The following is a 20,018-nucleotide window of genomic DNA, read 5'->3' as shown; positions in this document are numbered from 1 at the left end:
ATCCATAGATGACTGCCTGCCCTGATTCCAGATATCGCTTTACCTGTAGGTGCCAGTGGCTAAACCTGGGTATCATTTATGTGCAAAGCGTGTATTCTAATACATAATTTCCCAAGTCTTAATCCGGAAAAAGTGTTATCTGAATAAGTAGTCTGTTCTAAAATATGACAGTCCATAAAATGCACAGGAGCTCTTTGTTCTTGGAAAACTGGCCCTCTTACTTTTTGTAATTCTTTTGGGCAGAAATTTAAACATAACATGGTACCGGCCAATTTAACAGCAGATGTATAGCTTTTATAGTGGCAGGTAAATAAGTCATGGATTGCCCCAAATTTCTTCACTTTCCTTCACCAACAAATGTGTACCTTTTGCAGGATTTGTAGGATGCCTTCCTATGTCATTCCCATCCAAACAATAGCATTAACTTTATGCAGCAAATCACACATGAGTGCACCATGTTGCAAAACATTTGTATGAGGGGTCTGAGCAATTCTGCACATTCAGTAACAAACCACCAAAAAACATTTTTAAAATGAATTTCCCCCCACACCCTTATATTTACCTATTGACATGGATCACCTTTTTATTGCTTCCTTTCTCAAAGAGTTTAAGTCATCATTTGTAACCCCCCATACACATTTTATCCACACACACAAACTAGAAAGGGAAAATAGTTGAGCTAAGAGACGGCAACTAGCAAAAGGCTATCCACTGACGTTCAGAACTGACAGGGTATTTGAACCTAGCCTCCCCCAAGCCTATCTGCTCCAAAAAAATTCTACCCACTACACACTACTAGCCATAGAATGAGACTAGTTTCTAAATTCAGCAAATGAAGGGAAATTGTCATAGCGCCCAAAATTTAAGGCTACTATCCAAAGAGCTTCCTTAGACATTTCCTGTAGAACTCCCTTGAAAAGCTGACATCTCTCGCTCTTGTAAAAGAAACTTTTTCAGACTTTCAAACTTTCATTTAATTGTCATGCATCATGTTTGAGAAAACAAGGCAATAGGCTACAAGTGGGAGGAGGAGAGGAGAATAAGCTGTGCATCTTACTAGTCTTCATGCAAAAACAAGATAGTCCAATAGTGATTAAGAGAAGCATAATTTTGTTTATGTCAGCTCTCCAATAAAAGAAGTCTGACTTAGTCTTGGCATCTTATGCACAAAGACTCCTTTTCCCCTTTGTGAAAATACCACTCTATTTTTAAGAAGATCCTGATTACTACCTCTCACATCCTACATGCAGTCTGAGTCTACTTATACACCTAAAAAATTAAGATTTAAAGAGATTTAATGCTCAGATACTTACAGTCTCGAAGGCAACTGAGAATTTAGCAACATTAAAACAGTTGTTCCATAGGGACAACTTATTACACAGTTAATTTAGTCCAAAGTGTCTTCTGAAAAGCATACAAATCTCAGCACAACCAATTTAAGAACTTACCAATTTCCCTTGCAATTCTGACAGCTTCATCTGCATCCTGTAAAGGCAGGAAATTAGACCCAACATTAATCCCATCAGCAACTGCACTATGTCTCTAGGGCAGCCATATATTGCACTACTGTCTCCTTCGATTCATTTAATGTTTGATTTTACAACCTTCTGACCCACTTCATTCGGAGGAATGTAAAATTAATACCATAAGTGGAATGTAAATTTTACCTCATCATTGCCTAATACTTAAGGCTGTAAATGGTGGAGAAGCAACTGACAGGAAAACAAATCAGCAGGACTACAGAAGGATTTCTCAGGGTGCTAAAATTTAGGTTACAGAATTTAGATGGCTTCACAGAGAAGCACACATCAGAATACTGTGGCATCTCAGCTGCCAGCTTACTCCTGTCTCCACAGGTATAGATGTGTCATGTTTTCCTGGATACAGTCAGCAGGGGGAGATGATTCTCTATTGTTTGGGCAAGCTTCAGGGTCAGCACAATTCTTACAGAATTCATTGAAAGATCGAAATGTAGCATTCGCAGGTGTCTTTTCTTTTTTAAGGCAGAAGGGAATTGTAACACATATTAGACTCCATACTTCAAACATACAGAATCTCCAATAATCAAAGAGCTGAATTAGTTTGGTATTTTTAACAGTAGGAAGCAAATGACTACAGTCACTACCTGTTACATAAGGTAACTAACATGAAGCTTGGCAACATGGGTGGAAAAATATCTCAGTATGGATACAGCAAGTATGAACAGAAGCAATCTTATGCCAGCATTTAAATGAACCAGGATACACCTGGCTGAGTACATTATACCCCCCCCCAAAAAAAAAGTTACACACAAGCTAGGAGGGAAAATCACCCAGTTAATCCTACATTTTATATGTGGACAGTTCTCAATTCAACCCCTGAGACTTTAGTTTAAAAGGACTTCAATAGCAGGGCTGGGAAAGACCACTGCCTGAAACCCTGGAGAGTGACTGTTCATCACAATATGCTGAGTCATCTTTCTGATAGTCTATGGCACATTTGTATATTCACTTTAGAAAATGCAATATTCTAAGTGGCCAGGTTTGGGTAGAGAAAAACAGCACAGCTCACGTTTTTCCTGAGGACTAGTCAATGAAAGGTTGACAAAATCAATTGCCCAGAAGTTAATGTCCTTTCCCCCACACACTACATTTTCTCTATGCATTACTAAGTGACATTCCACTTTGAAAGTCCATCCAAAATGTGCTAATATTTACATTATTCTTGACTCCTTTTAATGTTATATCTACAGCAATAATGTCTACAAACCTCCTACTGCTAAGTGTGGCTGAATCTATGGAGTCTGAAATCAACAACAATAAAATGAAAACTGATATTTTTAAGCATCCAGGGCCTTTCTTCCCCCCCCCCCCCCACCCACTTCCAAGTTTCAGGCCAGAGCTTTCTCTTACCTAAAACAGAGCAAAAGCACTGGAGATTTTCATACCTGGCTAACTATTTTTTTCCTCCAACAATAAAACAAAATCCTCTTAGTACCTACTAAGAACCCAATGAAGAATAAGGAAGCTGGTACAGGAAGTTGTCAGAAAATTTAATTTCCTTTCATTAGCTAGTCTGCTCCACAAATCGGTGCTTGTTAAGTTCAAAGCAACCCTGAAAGCAACATCAGTTTTTTAAGTCTTTTTTTTAACTTGAAGCAGGCACATCTGTTAATGAGATTTTCCAAACAACAATTGTTTTTTAAGGAATAGATAAGTCTACAAAAAAAAGGGAGGAAAAAGGAGAAAGAATAAAAGTCAGTGTTTATTGTTTTATTACACCTCTGTTGCTTTCCACAACCTTGCAACCTACACAGCCTCTAAGTTTTTGCTCAGAGGGATAAAAAAATGCATGAAAAGGGTCATTTAAGAATGTTAGTGGTTTCCACACATTGAGTCTGAAGGTTCTTTGTTCCTGTCTGTGACAGTTATGCGAGAATACTTCCCCTTAATAGCCCTCTCTGTCAGGAAGTGTTAAACCTGCCAAATGCAGACAATTAGAGCCTCTTGAATAAAATGCAGGAAGAGTGATGACTGATGAAGAGCCTCGATTAGAAGCAAGGAAGAAACTTTTACATTTCTTTTCTCTTGCAAATGCAGGCAGATATTTGCTAAACAGGATTTTAATATAAAAGCAACAAAGGAGGTCATTTTCCCTCCATTTAGTTACCTGCAAACAAGTGAGTAACTGGTGCATGCCACAAGCCCATATGAAAGCAAACTGAAAATTTTCCATGACAACTGGCAGAACTGCGCTTTTTGAATCACCTCCTCCCAAAAGGAAAAAAAATACTTTTAAAAACATGAAGTCTACGATTTTGCTGGGGGGGGGGGATATCAAAGCCAACTAAGAACACTTAAGGAAGCAATTTTTACTTGGGCATCGAATGCATTCACTTTTGCAGAATTATAAATGCCATCTGTCTCCTGCCAAGAGCATATGCATGACGGTGAACACTACATTGGCTTCTATGTCTGTGACAATAAACCTCAATAGGACACAGTTTCTGTGACAAAGCAGTCACATACCGCCAGTGCTACAGAAACAGCATAGGTGGCGAGCATTTGAAACCACCAATTATTTCTGTTTTAAATTCCAAATGAATCCATACTATTTGTGAAAACAGCACATGCTCCAAGAAGAATACACACACACACTACCAGCTAGAGTCACTTGTTAATATATTTTTGACCCTTTAAAATCATTTAAACCAACTTGCTGAAATAGCTCCTATTTGTTTTACTATTCAGATAGATTCAGAGGACATTTCTGATTAACGGTCAGCTTAAACTAGCTGTGTCTTTCTTTGGGATCTATCTGGGATTCAAAGAATCACTTTAGACATGCCCAAGGACTTGGCTTGCTTCCAGATGCAAATTCTGACTGCATCTTCCTCCAGAAAAACTGTGAAAGCACAAACTAAGATTGTCCTCAGCCTCCAAAACTGAACTCCCATGCAACAGAGGTGGGTGCTGTTTCAGATCAGATGCCCAAAGAAAGCTGAGCAACATGCTGTAACTGCATATTTCTTTGGATCCTAGCCCAAATATACATTTGCATTTCAACAAGAGGACTTAGGCTAATCCTAACCACATTTACTGGGAAATACATCCCATTGAACTCAGTGTGATCTGTGTATGTGGGTGTATAGACCAAGGACCAAGGACTACACTGTAAATCTATGAAATATTAACAAAAAAGAATGAATACCTAACTTTCTCAAGACCCACAACTGTCATATTTCCCCAAATTTATAAATATTGTAATTGACAATGCTTCTACGATGTTTCTAAATATTTAAGCCAAGACTTGTATAAGTGTATAAGTGTTATTTTGTTCTTTATTACTTAACCTGCCCATAAGGCAAATACAGCTGAGAGGGAGTGACTGGTCCAAGCCCTCTCTGGGAGTTTCATGGCCAAGCACTGATTTGAACATTTTCCTTGATCCACGTGTGACTCCCTACATATTGCACCAAACAGGCTCTCCTATAATTGTGATTCATTCAGCACGGTATCCCCTCAAGAAAAGTCACTGGAAACTTGTATAAAACTCCGTATTGCCTGGGTCACATGTAAAAGGCCATGCCCCCCTGGCACACCAACACCTGCTGGGTCCAATGCCCACATCAAACTCATACAGACTGACCCCCTCAGAGCAAAACACTTTTTAATATAATACTGTCCACACAGAGCTTTTCTATGCATGTAGCTTTTTAGGGAATGATATACAGGGATAGTTTAATTAAACCGAAATTTTTCCTATACTTGTTCACTTTTCAGTTCAAAAGTGCTAAAACACCTTTCTTGAGGACACCACATATTTATTTTATCTATATGCACCCCCTTACCCAGATTGTCTGGAGATATGGGCTGGGTTGCCATCACATGCAACCTGATGGCTTCTGTTGTTCTTACTTTATGATGTGATCCTCACTCATTGATACATACTTCTGATCCTTGCCCAGTTCCTTAGTTTTTTCCTCTTATATTCCTCCTAAATACCACTTTAAACAGCCAGATCCCCTTCATAATACAATATACAAATACTTCAGCTACCAAAATAATAGACATTTCCATAATAGTTCATAATAATGTTCAAACTATATACTTTATAAAATGAAAAACAAAATGGGAATATAAGTTTTTGCTTGTAAATTTCTTACCTTGACCACCCCATCAAAACCAGGTATTGTGCTGACCCTTGCATTCTTAGCTAAGAGTTTGCTTTCTATCTTGTCTCCCATCGCTTGAATAGCCTGCATGTCTGGTCCAACGAAAGCAACACCTTCAGATTCCTAAAGGGACAAGGAGGGCAAAGGGGTTTACTCACATTAACAATGAAATACTATGACAAAATTTCATTCAGGAAATATCCCAAATTTATGTAAGCAACATAACTTGAACCACTACATTAAAGATGTATATGAGCTTGTTAAGTCTGTATGGAACACAAGCTCAAAGCTCCCATAATTACGGTTTGTAAAAATTAAAGCCAGACCAAGGCAAAATAGCCAACAGTCATAAAGTATTTCAGCTAGAACATTTGCAGGATCCCTTGAGTGAGAGAACGCCAGTTAACTCATGACTCAAAGAGCCACAAGTGGCTTACAAAGGTATGTTCACTAATGTATAACGCAGTTCAGGATTTCATTTTCCATTCTTTAAAACATAAGCCTCACACAAAACGGAAATGAAATTCCTCTCAAAGGCGTTCAAGACTTACAAGACGGACTTTTAAAATATTTTGGTACCACATATGTAATAAAATGTATATCTGGAGTCCATCTTGCAGACTAGACACACTCAGTAATGGAATCTTACACATTTCACCTTAGGACAGCATAATATCCTAACGTGATACTTGTTTTAAGAACGTAAAAACCATTTCCTTGCAACGCTTGACTCCGTATTAAACCACAGTTTATAAGGTATCATCATCATTCTCAGTAAATCTGTTCAATATATCTTTTTTAAAAAAAAATACTTCACTTCCCACCCCGCAGTAAATTCCTTCCACCAAAAATATTATGTAGTAGGTAAGAAGTAGTAAGAGCAGTCATGCTTGATAATGTGTTTTCTATTTATTTTCATTCTCAATGAGACTCAGGGTATATTATGAAGTATAAAAAACAATTTAATCACACAGCATAAAACAACAATTACAGAACGAAAAAACAATGCAAACAGAAAAACCTAACTAAGACTGTAGTGACAGACCACAACAACACAGAAGAGTTGATTACAAAAACAGCAGACAGAGCTGTCTAACATGGCAAAGCTTTTTAACTAGTCAAATAATAAACCATTTGTCACACCTTGGCATCATCCTGTATTATTATTAAACTAAACATCTACCAAAATCATAGAGATCAACCTATAAATGAAGCGCCAGCTATAATATCCATAATTTCACCACGGTATGTCTCAACAATTCCCATACCATCACTTTTTTACTCACTGTTGAATGCACCAATGAATGCTGAAATGCCTTGTGTCCAAAGTAATGAAGTTCTATCCATACTTTGATCAGTGAGTCACATTTTTTTATTTTACAAAATGTATATCCTACCTTTCTGCCCCCACAACAGCCAGCACGCTGGCTAACAAATTAAAATAGACATAATAACTTTTAAAAGCCATTTAAACCAACCAAAATCATAAAAATGATTAAAAACAGAGATAAAATACCTACAAAGACATAAACACATTAATTAAAACATTGGGCAAGATGGAAGGAATAATGAGGGAAACCCAAACAAAACACAAGCCTTCATCCACTGGGGGAAAATGGCAACAGAAGCAGACAGAGCATGCAAGTCACTATGTAATACTGAAGCCATCTATCAAGTGATGAACTTGATAAACGTGCAGATTAAGGCACTGTTGTAAATTATCCACTTTGAGTGAGAAAGTATATATGAAGTAAATAAATATGTAAATAAAGAACTGGAAATGGTGGGATTTTTTCCAATGGCAAAGAACAGCTTCAACACAATCCTATATAAAGGATACCTGACAGGGTAACATGTTTTATTTGAAACTTAACTTAAAGCGGAGGAGACAGCTGGCATAAGAGACAAGAATATACTAGTAATCAGGATCCACTAAACTGAACATCCAACTAAGTGATCTTCACATCTTCTAGTTTTATTATATTAGTCTGCCTGACAAATACCCCTTCCACATCTACCTCAGACTCTGGAAGGTGCTTTAAAATGCATATACAAATGTTGTAGGGTACACACCCTGTTCACACAACTGTACACACAAGCTGTTGTTCCTCACCATGGCTCCACATGAACTCTAGGTGCACCCATGAGTACTCCCAGCATACCCTACAGCTATTTGATATAAAGGAATGAGTGGAAGGGATGAGAGCAGTCTCCTTCATACCTGCCACCAATGTTCCCTCTAAGCTAAGTTAGTGTGAGCTAGTTCACAGTTTTTTAGCCTCTAGCTCACACATTTTTGTCTTAGCTCAGGAAAAATGGTCCCAGAGCAAGTAATTTATGCAGTGGCTCACAATTTTATTGCCAGTAGCTCACAACTTTATTCCAGTAGCTCACAAGACTCCACAGCTTAGAGGGAACATTGCCTGCCTAACAAAGTTTGAATCCAATGGCAACTTTAAGACAAATAAAGTTAAACTCCGGGTATAAGCTTTCATGTGCATGCACATTTCAGATACATTACATCTTGATCTAATTAAGGAAACTCTGGCTTTCCCAGAATAATTTCAGAACCACAGAATTACCATGAACACATATCTTGATTTTGCAACTATTTTAAAGGAATCTGCTATTTTGTTCTTAGAGGAAAATATATACACACAGGTAACACATTTCCCTTTTGAATCTGCAGTAACCAGCATTTCACTACAGTTTTTAACAAATATTGACAGTTATGCAATACAGTGAAGAAATCTAAATTCAATGCTGTCTAGAACTTGAAAAAAAATGCTGAAATACCAATGGGAGACCTCACCTTTGAATACCATAAAGAAGAAACAGAACTATGAATGGGAAAGTCTGTACTTTTGGAGAGGAGGGGAGATTTCAACTGCACATAATTCCAGACTGAATAACTTACAAATAGCCACAAAGTACATTAAAATATACAAAACAAAAAGGAGTCTACCTCCATTTGACAAAATATACCATAAACTGCATGCAGCACTATGGGCACTGTTCTTTCCCAGAATGTCTTGAAAGTGCTTCTAAATTAGTATGAAAGACTACAGACTGAAAAAGTCCTCATTAAGTAATAAATTTCTTAGTGGTTTTAACGTAGAAACAAAGTGAAACATGTAAAGAATTTTCTATAGATTATTTTTCCATATAGCATTTCTTCAGTTAGTGGCATTGAAATCAGCCATAGGTTTTACATGATAAAAGAGATCTGTGGAACTAATCCTAGAAACCTCTTTCTGTTTTCCTGCATAACACCTCCAGGCGACAGAGGAGACAAAATGCTTCATTTGCATTCTTAAACATTAGAAACTGAGAATGAACCTTTTCATCTGCAAATGTTATAGCATCTACATTTCCAGAAGAGAGGGAGAGAAGGGGGGGGGGGGGGAGGTTAAACAGTCTACTCAGGTTTATGTTAACTCATCTCTTTTTAGCACTACTGATCAATACAAAGAGAAGAGAATGCAGAAGAAGCTTGAGTGCCTCAGCTCTTTTCTTCTTAACAGCTTAACTGAAGTTTGGAAGAGGATATAGCAGTTGATTGCATGAAGGCAGAGAGAGGGGAAGTCAGGTACACACTACAGCAAATAGCAAATATTAACTAGTATAATTCTCAGTTTTTTTTAGTCTTATGGTTAAGAGTAGCAGTTCTTCACTTTTGCAGCTGCAGTTAAACCAAGGATAAAGCCCAACGTTCCTTTTCTTTGTAAATCACACCGATGGCTATAATACATACAAGATTCACTATAGCAAAACATTTCCATGCTCTGGTCACATCCCGGTCAGATTAAGGTAATGTACTCTGTGTAGGACTGCCTTTGAAAACTGTCTGGGAAATGTCAGCTGATCCAAAACAGGGCAGCCAGGCTACAGTCAGGGGCTGGGTACAAGGATCATACCACAAGATACCGCAAGATCTGTACTGGCTGCCTGTCTGTTTCCAGGTACCATTCGAAGTGCTGATTCTTAAAGGCCTTAAATAGTTTGGGCCCATGAGACCTATGCAACTGCCTCCTCCCATACTATGGAGTACCAGTCTACAATTTTCCACAAGAGGAATTGGAGGAATTCCATACCTGTTTGTGCCCCTGCCTCTAGAGGGCCTCTGGAGTTCTGACCCCACTGGTGGCTCTTCTAATGACTCCTGGGTTTTGGCCACTGTGTAACACAGAGTATTGGACTGGATGGGCCACTAGCCCGATCCAGCATGGCTTCTCTAATGTTCTATTATGTTCTTAAAGAGCAATTTGGGAGGTTGACTCAACACCAAACACAATGCCAGAGATAGTGACATTGTCCCAATGCACTGAACACTTACGTGCTGATGCAGCTCCACAAATAAGGTACTGATAAAGATACCAACTAAGCTTCCTTAGGACAATACAGCCAATCTCAACAAAATTCACGCATTTTGGAGTACACAGGTTGGGTTTGAGGTCCCCACCCTGTGCAACAGACAGGTTGCCCCTCTTGGTAAAGTAAAAGAAGCAGTTGGATTTTTCTGCGAGCCTGAAGGTTCTCTCCCCTGACCCTACTTGTACCTGGCCTTCTGGTGCTGCCTCTTCCATTGATATGAAGGCTGACAAGTTCACTATGGGAAAGCTATATGACTATGAAGATTGGTGGATTTGGTTTTTGTTCACTCTGTGCCCATTCCACTTCCCGTTTTCAATGCTAATTTCTTCTACCAGACTCCTCCCCCCTCCCCGAAAAAAACCCCATCAAAATCATGGCAATATAAAAAAAATTGTTAAGCACATTTTTGGGGGGTAGGAAAAAAGCCCAGCAGGAACTCAACTGCACATCAAACCGCACCTCCTGGTGTCACCATTGTTATGCACAACAAGAACTCATCTGCATATAAGCTCACACCCCCTGCCACCAAACCAGCCGGAACTGTGTTCCTGTCTGTTCCGGCTCCAAAAAAAAAAAAAGCTCTGATTGTCACATATCAGGCAGTAGGGCTAGCCCATTCAATCATTTAGGTAACAATACATTAAAGATGACCCTCCCCAAAAGCAATTTTTCTTCAATTTTCCGTTAATGTGACCAACATCACTGATTAAGAGAAACTGATTCAAGATTCAGATGTGATCACAACCAGGATTCTAAACCATGACTTAATCATGGTTTAAAGAGAAAACTAAAGAGCATAGCCCCCGTGGTTCAAAAATAAGAGCTATCATTTGCTACAGATGCAGAAATCTTCAATTATCTAGGCACTACATGAGGGAGGCAGTGTGTGAGCCTTCAAGAACTCCCAGACTTGCTACAAAAAAGCCAGTTCAAGGCTTTTCATTATGTCTGAGACAGTATCTGGAGATACACAAGATCATTACAGTTTACTGAGGTCTCCAGTTTGAAAAAACAGAGCATCCTGAAAATAAATCATCAAAATGTTTGGGTTGTTCACAAGTTTTGATTTTCAATTGTAATGATTTTTGACAATTTAGCTTCAAAAGGCTTGGATTGCTAAGAGTTGAAACATACACTCTTAGAGAGCTCAACACCACCTGACAATGAGTTCCAGGAACTTTCAAGACATCCTGGGAAAGCTTTTACCCCTTGCAGAATTATTTACACTGACTGACTTTTACTGGGTGCACCAAAACAACCTTTTAAGTTGCTCCTTCTCTCCTCTCCCATCCTTCTATCTGTCATGTTGATCCAAGTCAGAGGAATTCAGTAGCTGTGAGACCTGCCTGGGCTTTTCAAGAGGCTTGGGCTCATACTCCAAACTAAGATAGTATGAACTTAATCAACATTTCCACAAGTAACTGACTTGTCACAAACGTGAACCACTTTGGTTCACCTGCTAACTTCTGAAATCTAGATATTTTGTCCTAAGACTGCACCTATCAATTCGTAAATAAGGGGGAAATTCTCATTTAAAAAACAATGCCTTAACAATGCGATTTTGAAAGTTTGCTCAGAATGCCTTTACTGTTATCAACCTGAACTTGCTGTGAAAAACATAGCAAATTACCATGAGAGACTAGGACTTCTAACACATAAATAATTAATATTTTTAAATCAGGATTTCCCATCCCCAATTCAACTAATGCAATCTGGGGTGGTACAATCCAGGAAGGGTTTTCATCCACCCTAACAAACAGGCTAATTTCCTTTGATACTGCAACCTCTGCCTAATACCACAAGATCACCACACACTTCAAATCACATCAGTATGAATTCTACAGATGGCAGCCACTAACAGTGCTACCCTAAACAGTGCTACACTTTGAATTAAGTAGTAAATACAAGACTATTTCAAGTAAATGATTGAAAAGCAGCAGCCTTGGATTCATCCTTGCACATGCTTATAAATATTTCACCTTAGCATTAAAAGGATCAGAACAGCCACGTAGCCTAACCATGGCATATAGCACTACTGGACATCTACCAGCTCACGCACCAAAAATGAGTGAAATTAAGTACTGCAACGTACTTGGTTTTCTGTTGTAATAAAATGAAACCTCATTTCACAGGTCACATATAAAATTTACAGGTTTGGAAAATAAAATGTTTAACTGGCACTCTGCCCATGCGTAAGCATAGGCAACAAATCCTTTACAGCTGTAGAACAAAGGTTTTAACATTTATTTATTTTTAAGGTAGCCCATTTAACAACAGATATATAAACATTTGCTCTGAGTCGATATACACTTACAGTACAATCCTAAATTGAGTTACACCATTCTAAGCCCACTGACGTCAATGGATTTAGAAGGGTGTAACTCTATTTAGGCTTGCACTCTAAATCACATTTTCAGTAAAGACATAGGCCCTTTTCACACTTACCAGTGGAAGCTGGAAGGGAGTCGGTATTGTGCCGCCTTGCAGTAATCCGAGACAGGGATGGGAGTTTTCAGACACATGTTTTTTTTCCCGGTAGGGTTCCGTGATTGAAGCAAGCCATTTCACACTGTTCCGCTTATATCTCGCTTCCACCACGTCAGCCGTTTTCGCCTGCCGGCACACAATCTCCGGCTTTTTTTTTTTTGGAACGTCGGGCAAAGATCGCTATAGTGCTATAGCGTTGTATCACAACAGCACCACCATAGAGATGGCTAGGCTCCATTGAGATAAGTTACCAAGTTTCAGCGGCGGCGATCTATGGTGATGCTGTTGTGATATGTCGCTATAGCGATTTTAGCCGACGTTCCCAAAAAAAAAGCCAGAGATCATGCGCCGGCGGGCGAAAAAGGGCATGAAAACTGCTCCCGGGTTAGATACTGGACATTTCACACAGCGCCCCATAGCGATTTCAACCTGGAAGGAGGGGTTGAAAAGTGGAAGAAGCTGCTCTTTGTTAGTAACGACTCAGGCATGCCTCACTACCGGGACAGCCGTGGGACTGTGTGAAAAGGTGAGAATATTCTGGTAGCAGCCAGTTACTGAATCGAGTCTGTCTGAAATGCCAACAGAAACCCGTTACTGTTCAGTAACTGACCAGCTGCCATACCGGAATACTTAGGCTGTGTGAAAAAGATCATAATAAAGAAGCTAGCTATGCCTAGAGTTTTCCACCAGACACAATGAGTGGAGACTGGCGTGATAGAAGGAAGAATCTGTAAGTGAATTCCAGAAGAGCTTCCTCAAAGATTGGAGGGGCATTTTTTTAATTTGTGTGTGTGTGCGCGCACGTGCACGCATGTGTGCACCAGGAAGTCATGGTGACCTCTGGTGACTGACCCCTACTGGAGACCTGGAGGATATTCAGGGGTGTGGCTGAATAAAGCCTGCCCTTGTCTCCAGCTCTGGTATTTCAAGGTCTCCCATCCAAGTACTTGCCAGAATCGACCCTGCTTAGCTTCTAAGATCTGACGAGATTGGACTTGCCTGGGCTACCCAGGTAAGGGCTCTTCCTCAAGATTCTGAGGCGAAGAAAGGGCTGTTTCTCTTATGGATATTCATCTGGCTGAGGAAGAGATACGAACATATGAAGCTGCCTTATACTGAATCAGACCCTTGGTCCAGCAAAATCAGTATTGTCTACTCAGACTGGCAGCGGCTCCCCAGGGTTTCAAGCTGAGGTTTTTCATGCCTATTTGCCTGGACCCTTTTTAGTTGGAGATGCCAGAGATTGAACCTGGGACCTTCTGCTTACCAAGCAAATGCTCTACCACTGAGCCACCATCCCCCTGGATATAAGGAAGTGAGCTAAAAAAAATAGCATCAAGATATTACCTGCACAGAGCCAGTACAAGAAAAAAGATGGAAACAAATCTGGTGATTAAGATTATTTCACCTGTTTTTTTATATGCAGCTTCACAAAAGGAGAAAGGTTTTTTTATCACTGTATTTATCTTTTGCTCAGTAGTTAGACATTTTTGCTCAGTATGTTTTTTTCCCTTCTATAATCAATTGTTTTACTTAACAGTGATGTTAAATTTAACTTTTTATGAAATTGCTGTCTTATAATGGTAATCCTCCACCACACAGAAGTCTACTTTGAAGTCAGCTTTCCAAATCACAAAGAGAAGGTGGGAACATTCCTGCTTGAACTTGACTTATTTTAACAGGCCACACCTCTCCTAAAACTTGTTTCATTGCTCAGGGTAAGCTAGAATAGGTGGTAAAAGGAACATGTATTATTGTGGTAAAGATTATACAAAGGATGGTAAAGAGTAATAAAGAGTTAATGTTTATGAAAGTGGTCATCTACCTCCAGGTCATGTCTAGGAAGAAGAGGTGAAGGTTAACATAGCAGGCTGGAATTGTTGCCTCTAGACCCCAAGATGTATAACAGGCAGGCTGGAATTGTTGCCTCTAGACCCCAAGCAGGCTGGAATTGTTGCCTCTAGAACCCAAGATGTATAACATAAATAAGCCTTTGAGTTTCATGACAAGTGACTGGGATCAGTTCTTTGGAGAACCTGGAGGATCTTACTAAGTTCTCATTGTAACAGTGATCATGACAGAAGAACTTCTGGAGCGTTTGGAGTTTTTTTGTCTGTTCCTCCTGTTGGTGGCAAGGCAATAGTTAAATGATCTAATTTCCTGGGGGTGGGGGTGGAATGAAGTCGTTGAACTCCCACAGTAAGGTGTAGGCATTGCGAATCTGGACCAGCTCTTTAAATTCAACATCCACTTGGTACAACGGAAGACCCTACAGACCCCACCAAATCCATCACAACCTACTATAAGGGTTTCATCTGTCATTTCATGAGATTCAGCTCCCAGATTATTACTACAACACAACAAACTATTTCTAATGAATATTAAGAATGTTTTGCAATATTAAAACCCTAAATTAAAGTTTAAACATTTCAATTTAAACAGTACTGAATATAGCTACATTCTTCTACTTAAAATCAGTAACAGTGACATAAAAAACTCTTCTTTTTAAAAATATATATTGTCATTTGATGAAAATTCCATTTTAAAAAATAAATAAAACTGTGAAACAAGCAGATAACCACACTTAAATTCCTTTCTGCAGAAGAGGAACCTTCTCAACAGCTTCCAGCAACTCATTAGAAATAAATGGAGCAAACACACTACAGGAAACCAAACACAAATCTGTTTTCAAGGGAATCTTGAGCTTTGGCAGTAGAATTGTTTGAACCTCCATCCTGTTAATTGTGGAGACTACTTACAAAATTCTGTGTCAGCAATCAGGGCCAAGAGTGAAGGCATAACTATAGTAGCCCACTTTTAAAAATTCTTGAAAACCCATTTAAGAATGTCAGTAGGGGGTAAATTAAAGCCATATGCATTAAGAAGCTAATAATTTGAAAAATGTACAGGAGCAATGAACCTTGAAGTTTATCAGGCTCTAAAATAACTATTAAAAAGTGTTTTGTGTAGCTCAAATGCCAGTCTAAATATGTAGGTTCATAACTTCAGCAACCCAAATCTGAACATTAGCTACTCTGGCGGATAGTAACATCTAAGGTTTAGGAGTGGGGGGGGAACTAGAACACGTTCATTAAAGGATCTTTTTTCACACTTTGTTTTACCTGCAAGATGTCATCAAATGATATAGGGCTTGAGCATTATTAAAATGCATGGTATATAATACTTGAGCATCTACTCTAAGATCTTCTAACCAAAAATATCCTGTTTATTTTACAAAGGTTTAAGTCAATCATTTCTCCCCACTTTTATGCTTCGAGTTTTACTTTTCTACCATTCCTATAGATCATGAATCATCCGTTTGACTCCCGCCCCCTCACATGATAATTTCTACATCTGCACTGATACCCAAAACCACACAAGAGGTACAACAGAAGGATACTACAGGAGGAATGCAGCTACACATGAAATAGAACCCTGCTGAGTAGAGAATCATTCTGTATGCAAAACAAAATAGAACTGAAAGGAGAAGAAAAGGCAGAAAAGCATGCAAAAGACCACACCAAGACCTTACATTATTTTATCATGCTAAATTACCCACATGCACACCCCAAAAAATGTTCTTAAAAATATAGCAATTTGAGATTTGCAAATAAGACACTTGCAAACAGATGTGGAGATAACACTTCTGATTCTAATATACAGATGTAGTGATGGCCGATGGCTCCATATTTCTATACACAATTTGTGTCATGCCTTTCCACTATTTATGTCCAAGTTGGTTCAATAATAATAATAATTCTCACAGGAGAGGAGAGAATAGAATACATTCTCTCCTCCTTTATATGGACCTTCCTGACAACCACCCCACCGCCTATAAGCAGGGGTGGAATTCTAGCAAGAGCTCCTTTGCATATTAGGCCACACACCCTTGATGTAGCCAATTCTTCAAAAGCTTACAAGGTTCTTCTCAGGGGTGTGTGGCCTAATATGCAAAGGAGCTCCTGCTAGAATTCCACCTCTGCCTATAAGTAAAAAGCTGAGGAAATTCTGTTTCATACCTGTATCTGATAAAGTGTGCTTGCACATGAAAGCTTATACTGTGAATAAAACTTTATTGGTCTTAAAATTGCCACATGGCTCAAACTTTGTTCTGCAGCTTCATACACAGCTACCCCACCTGAATCCTCCCTCACTGATGACAGTGACAGTTCTGGAAGCTTCCTTTTCTCTATGGTGGTAAACCTATGTCCATTTTGTTTCCCTGTATAGACCGGCGTTTTCCAAAGGCAGGGTCGCGACCCGGTACCGGGCCGCAGAGCCTTCAGCGCTGGTCTGCGGGGCCGCCCATCCCCTGGCTGCCCCTCCTCACACCTCCCTCCCCCAGGTCACGCGCCTCCTTCTCCCTCCTTTCCCCACTGCAGGCAGGTCAGTTTTATCTTGCATAAAGCCCCCCGTCCTGCCCGATCGCTTGGAAATCAGTGCGGAGCTCATTCCACGTTGGGCCAAGCCAGCGGCAGCTCAAAAAGACTGCAGCCCAAAAGGGTGCATGAGTCCTCCCTCCTCCCTCTCTGGCACTTCCTTCCCATTCAGGAAGTGCCGGGGAGGGAGGAGCCACATGCCCTTTTCAGCCGCAGTCTGTTTGAGCTGTCGCCGGCTTGGCCTGGCGTGGAATGAGCTCCGCACCGATTTCCAAGCGATTGGGCCGTCGGGGCAGGGCGGGGGGGCCTTTATGCAAGATAAAACTGACCTGCCTGCAGAGGGGAAGGAAAGGAGAAGGAAGTGTACGACCGGGGGGGGGAGAAGGAAGTGTACAACCGGGGGGGGAGGCGCAATGTGGGGGAGTGCCAAGGGGACTGGAGGCCCCGTGGACTGGTGTTGAGGGCTCCATGGCCAGATTTCCCACCGAGAGTGAGCAGTTTTAAAGGTGAGTTGCTCCTGTTTCTTTTCCTTTCTTTTCTCTTTCTTCCTTTTGTCCCTCCCTTCTTTCACTCTTTCCCTCCCTTTTCCTTCCTATTTCCTTTCTTTCTTTTTTCTTTTTTTCTATATTTGTTTCCAACCCACCCTCCCTCCCTTTCTTTCATCAGTCTTTTCCTCTGTCTTTCATCCTTCTCTCTCTTTCTGTCAGTCAGTCTTTTTCTGTCTTTCTTCCTTCCTCTCTCCCTCTCTTTCTGTCAGTCTGTCTTTTTCTGTCTTTCTTTCTTTCTTCCTTCCTCTCTCTCTCTTTCTCTTTCTGTCAGTCAGTCTTTTCCCCTGTCTTCCCTCCTTCCTTTCCATTGCTAATCTGAGTAGACCGGGGGGGGGGGGGGAGAAGCTTTAAATGCCCTGACATTTCATGTTTTCCCAGGCTGTCATTTCATGTTTTCCCTAGGCTGAGAGCATTTTATATTTTTAGTTTTCTGCTGTGTTGTCCTTGTGCTTTGCCTTAATGTTTTATTTTTACAATTGCATTGCAAAATCCCACAATTCTCCTACCTTTCCTAAACAAAATATTGCAAGAGTTTTAGGATTGTTTGTACATCATTTCCTGTCTCTTGGCTCCACCCCAAAGTCTCCTGGCTCCACCTCCAAATTTTAGTGTAAAGAGAAGTGTAAAAATAACGGGGGGGGGGGGAGTTTGGGGAACCCTGGTATATAGATTGTAGTTACAAGGCAGAAGACACCTCCACTAAAAACAAATGGAAAAATATGCCGATAGAAAAAAACAAAGCAAGTCTATGAGAAGGCCCAGCTAGATGTGTTCCTGTCATGTCAGTTAGTTATGAGGAGAGAAAGTTTTTATAGGGAGGTGCATTTAGTCATGTGATTTTTCAGGAACCTGGATTCCTACACAGCCCAAAGAGATACAGACCATACCACACCAGTTTAAAAAAATCAGTTGGCCCTGAAAGTACAATCAAAAGTTGTATCCAAAGAGTAAAATGTTTTAATGTAATAAGCACTTTCAAAAATCGTCATTTTAGTTACGATATTTATGCTCTTTGTGATTGATTGAAATGGCTTTTGGCTATATTAAAAAAAAATGGTATCGTTCATCATAAGAACTCTCAATGGGACAGACAGAAAAACGACTAACACAGGACTGCCCCCAACTGCTTTTTTAAAGTTTCAAAATATGATAAGGAACACTGCAACACACAGCTTAATCACACACATTTTAAACACCACCAACAAAATGAAATTGCTCAATAGAAACTGAAATATTTACTGTCTATTTGGTCCCTTATCTTCTATCATACCAGTCAGTGGTTATGCTTTGTATTGTGTACTAAAAAAAAGTTGGGTTTGCAGTGAAAGGATGGCGGGCGCCTTAAAATAACACACATCTGTAGAGATGGGCAAATAAAATCCTAAAGTTGTATCCAAGAATGAAATAAAGAGGAAGGCGTATCGTTATCTGGGCTAACCAAAGGAAATGGAAATTCCATTTCATTTTGCCATGGCTGTTAGAGAAGCCAAGATGGATAAATTTTCATTTCCCATCTCAGTGCCCTAAAATCCCTATTCAAGCTTTTGAGATGAATGACCAACAGCAGATTTGGAGGGAACCTATGAGCCAGCCCACCCCAAATCTGACTGCAGGGAGAATCACTAGCCCGGCTTAGAGTTCTGTCTCAGAGTACTGTTACCTAATGCAAGCCCTGCCAGGCTGTGCTTTGATGCTTCACAGTGCATCCATTCCAAGTAGAGAAATACAGATATCTTCTGATCTGCTCTAAAGTACAGAATTAGCTAGCATTACACCTTTCAGTTTCTTCTGGCAAGTGTTCTGCCTCTAGTGATTTGGCTTCTGGCTGGTTCTCAATTATCCATTTAATAACTAAACTTCTGTCTTAAGAAAGACCTATAATCTTAATGATCTTGAATGTGACTTGACTACTTTAGGAACTCACCCACAGTCCCATGCAAACCAGAGTCATCCTGGTTAAAAATGGACAGATCTGGCTGAGTAACAAAGGAGAGCATAAAGGGAGGGGGACAAATCACCGATATGTTTACTTCTCTCTCTCTCACACACACACACACACACACACAGGCACAAGCATCCTCACCCTACCTGTGGAGAGAAAAGGAGTTTTTCCTGCTGACAGTGGCAGTGATCTACTGAATGATTAAGACCCCAGACCTGGAAGTGGGGTGGAATGGAGGGAAGATCTTTTAAAAGAACCATAGATTTTTTTAGTCTCTTTGGCAGGCCCAAATGAGAGGGAAGGAGGGCAAGAGCAAGGTACATGATGTGGTTTGCATATGGCAAATCTAAGTCCAGACCCCTGCATTGCCATGAAGCTCAAGGACTTTGCAAAAATTTGAGGAAGCTAAAAGGGAAACAAATCCTTACAGCAGGGACAAGGGACAGATCTTTCGTAAATGGGACTTTGTGGGGCCGGGCCATGTGTATAATCAAATGTAATGTCAGATAGCAAAGATATAAACTTTATAAAGGATATAGACAAATGCAATTAAAGATATTTTTTTTACTCAAAATACAAACATGCTTAAAGCTCTTGCAATATTTTGTTTAAAATGGAAAGGTAGGGGAACAGTG

General features: G+C 39.9%; 1 protein-coding gene across 1 annotated transcript in view; it reads right to left on the bottom strand.

The window, feature by feature from the left end:
- The window catches only part of PCCA (propionyl-CoA carboxylase subunit alpha), a 336,154-nt gene that overhangs the window by 238,194 nt on the left and 77,942 nt on the right, over positions 1-20,018 (bottom strand). The window contains exons 7-8 of the mRNA XM_060233665.1: positions 5,645-5,776; positions 1,449-1,485 (exon numbers count right to left, since the gene is read on the bottom strand). Coding sequence (XP_060089648.1) covers positions 1,449-1,485; positions 5,645-5,776 — 169 coding nt within the window. The remainder of the gene's footprint in view (positions 1-1,448; positions 1,486-5,644; positions 5,777-20,018) is intronic.

This window comes from Heteronotia binoei, chromosome 3 (assembly GCF_032191835.1).
Source record: "Heteronotia binoei isolate CCM8104 ecotype False Entrance Well chromosome 3, APGP_CSIRO_Hbin_v1, whole genome shotgun sequence".
NCBI lineage: Eukaryota > Metazoa > Chordata > Lepidosauria > Squamata > Gekkonidae > Heteronotia > Heteronotia binoei.
This window is presented reverse-complemented; position numbering and strand designations above follow the sequence as displayed.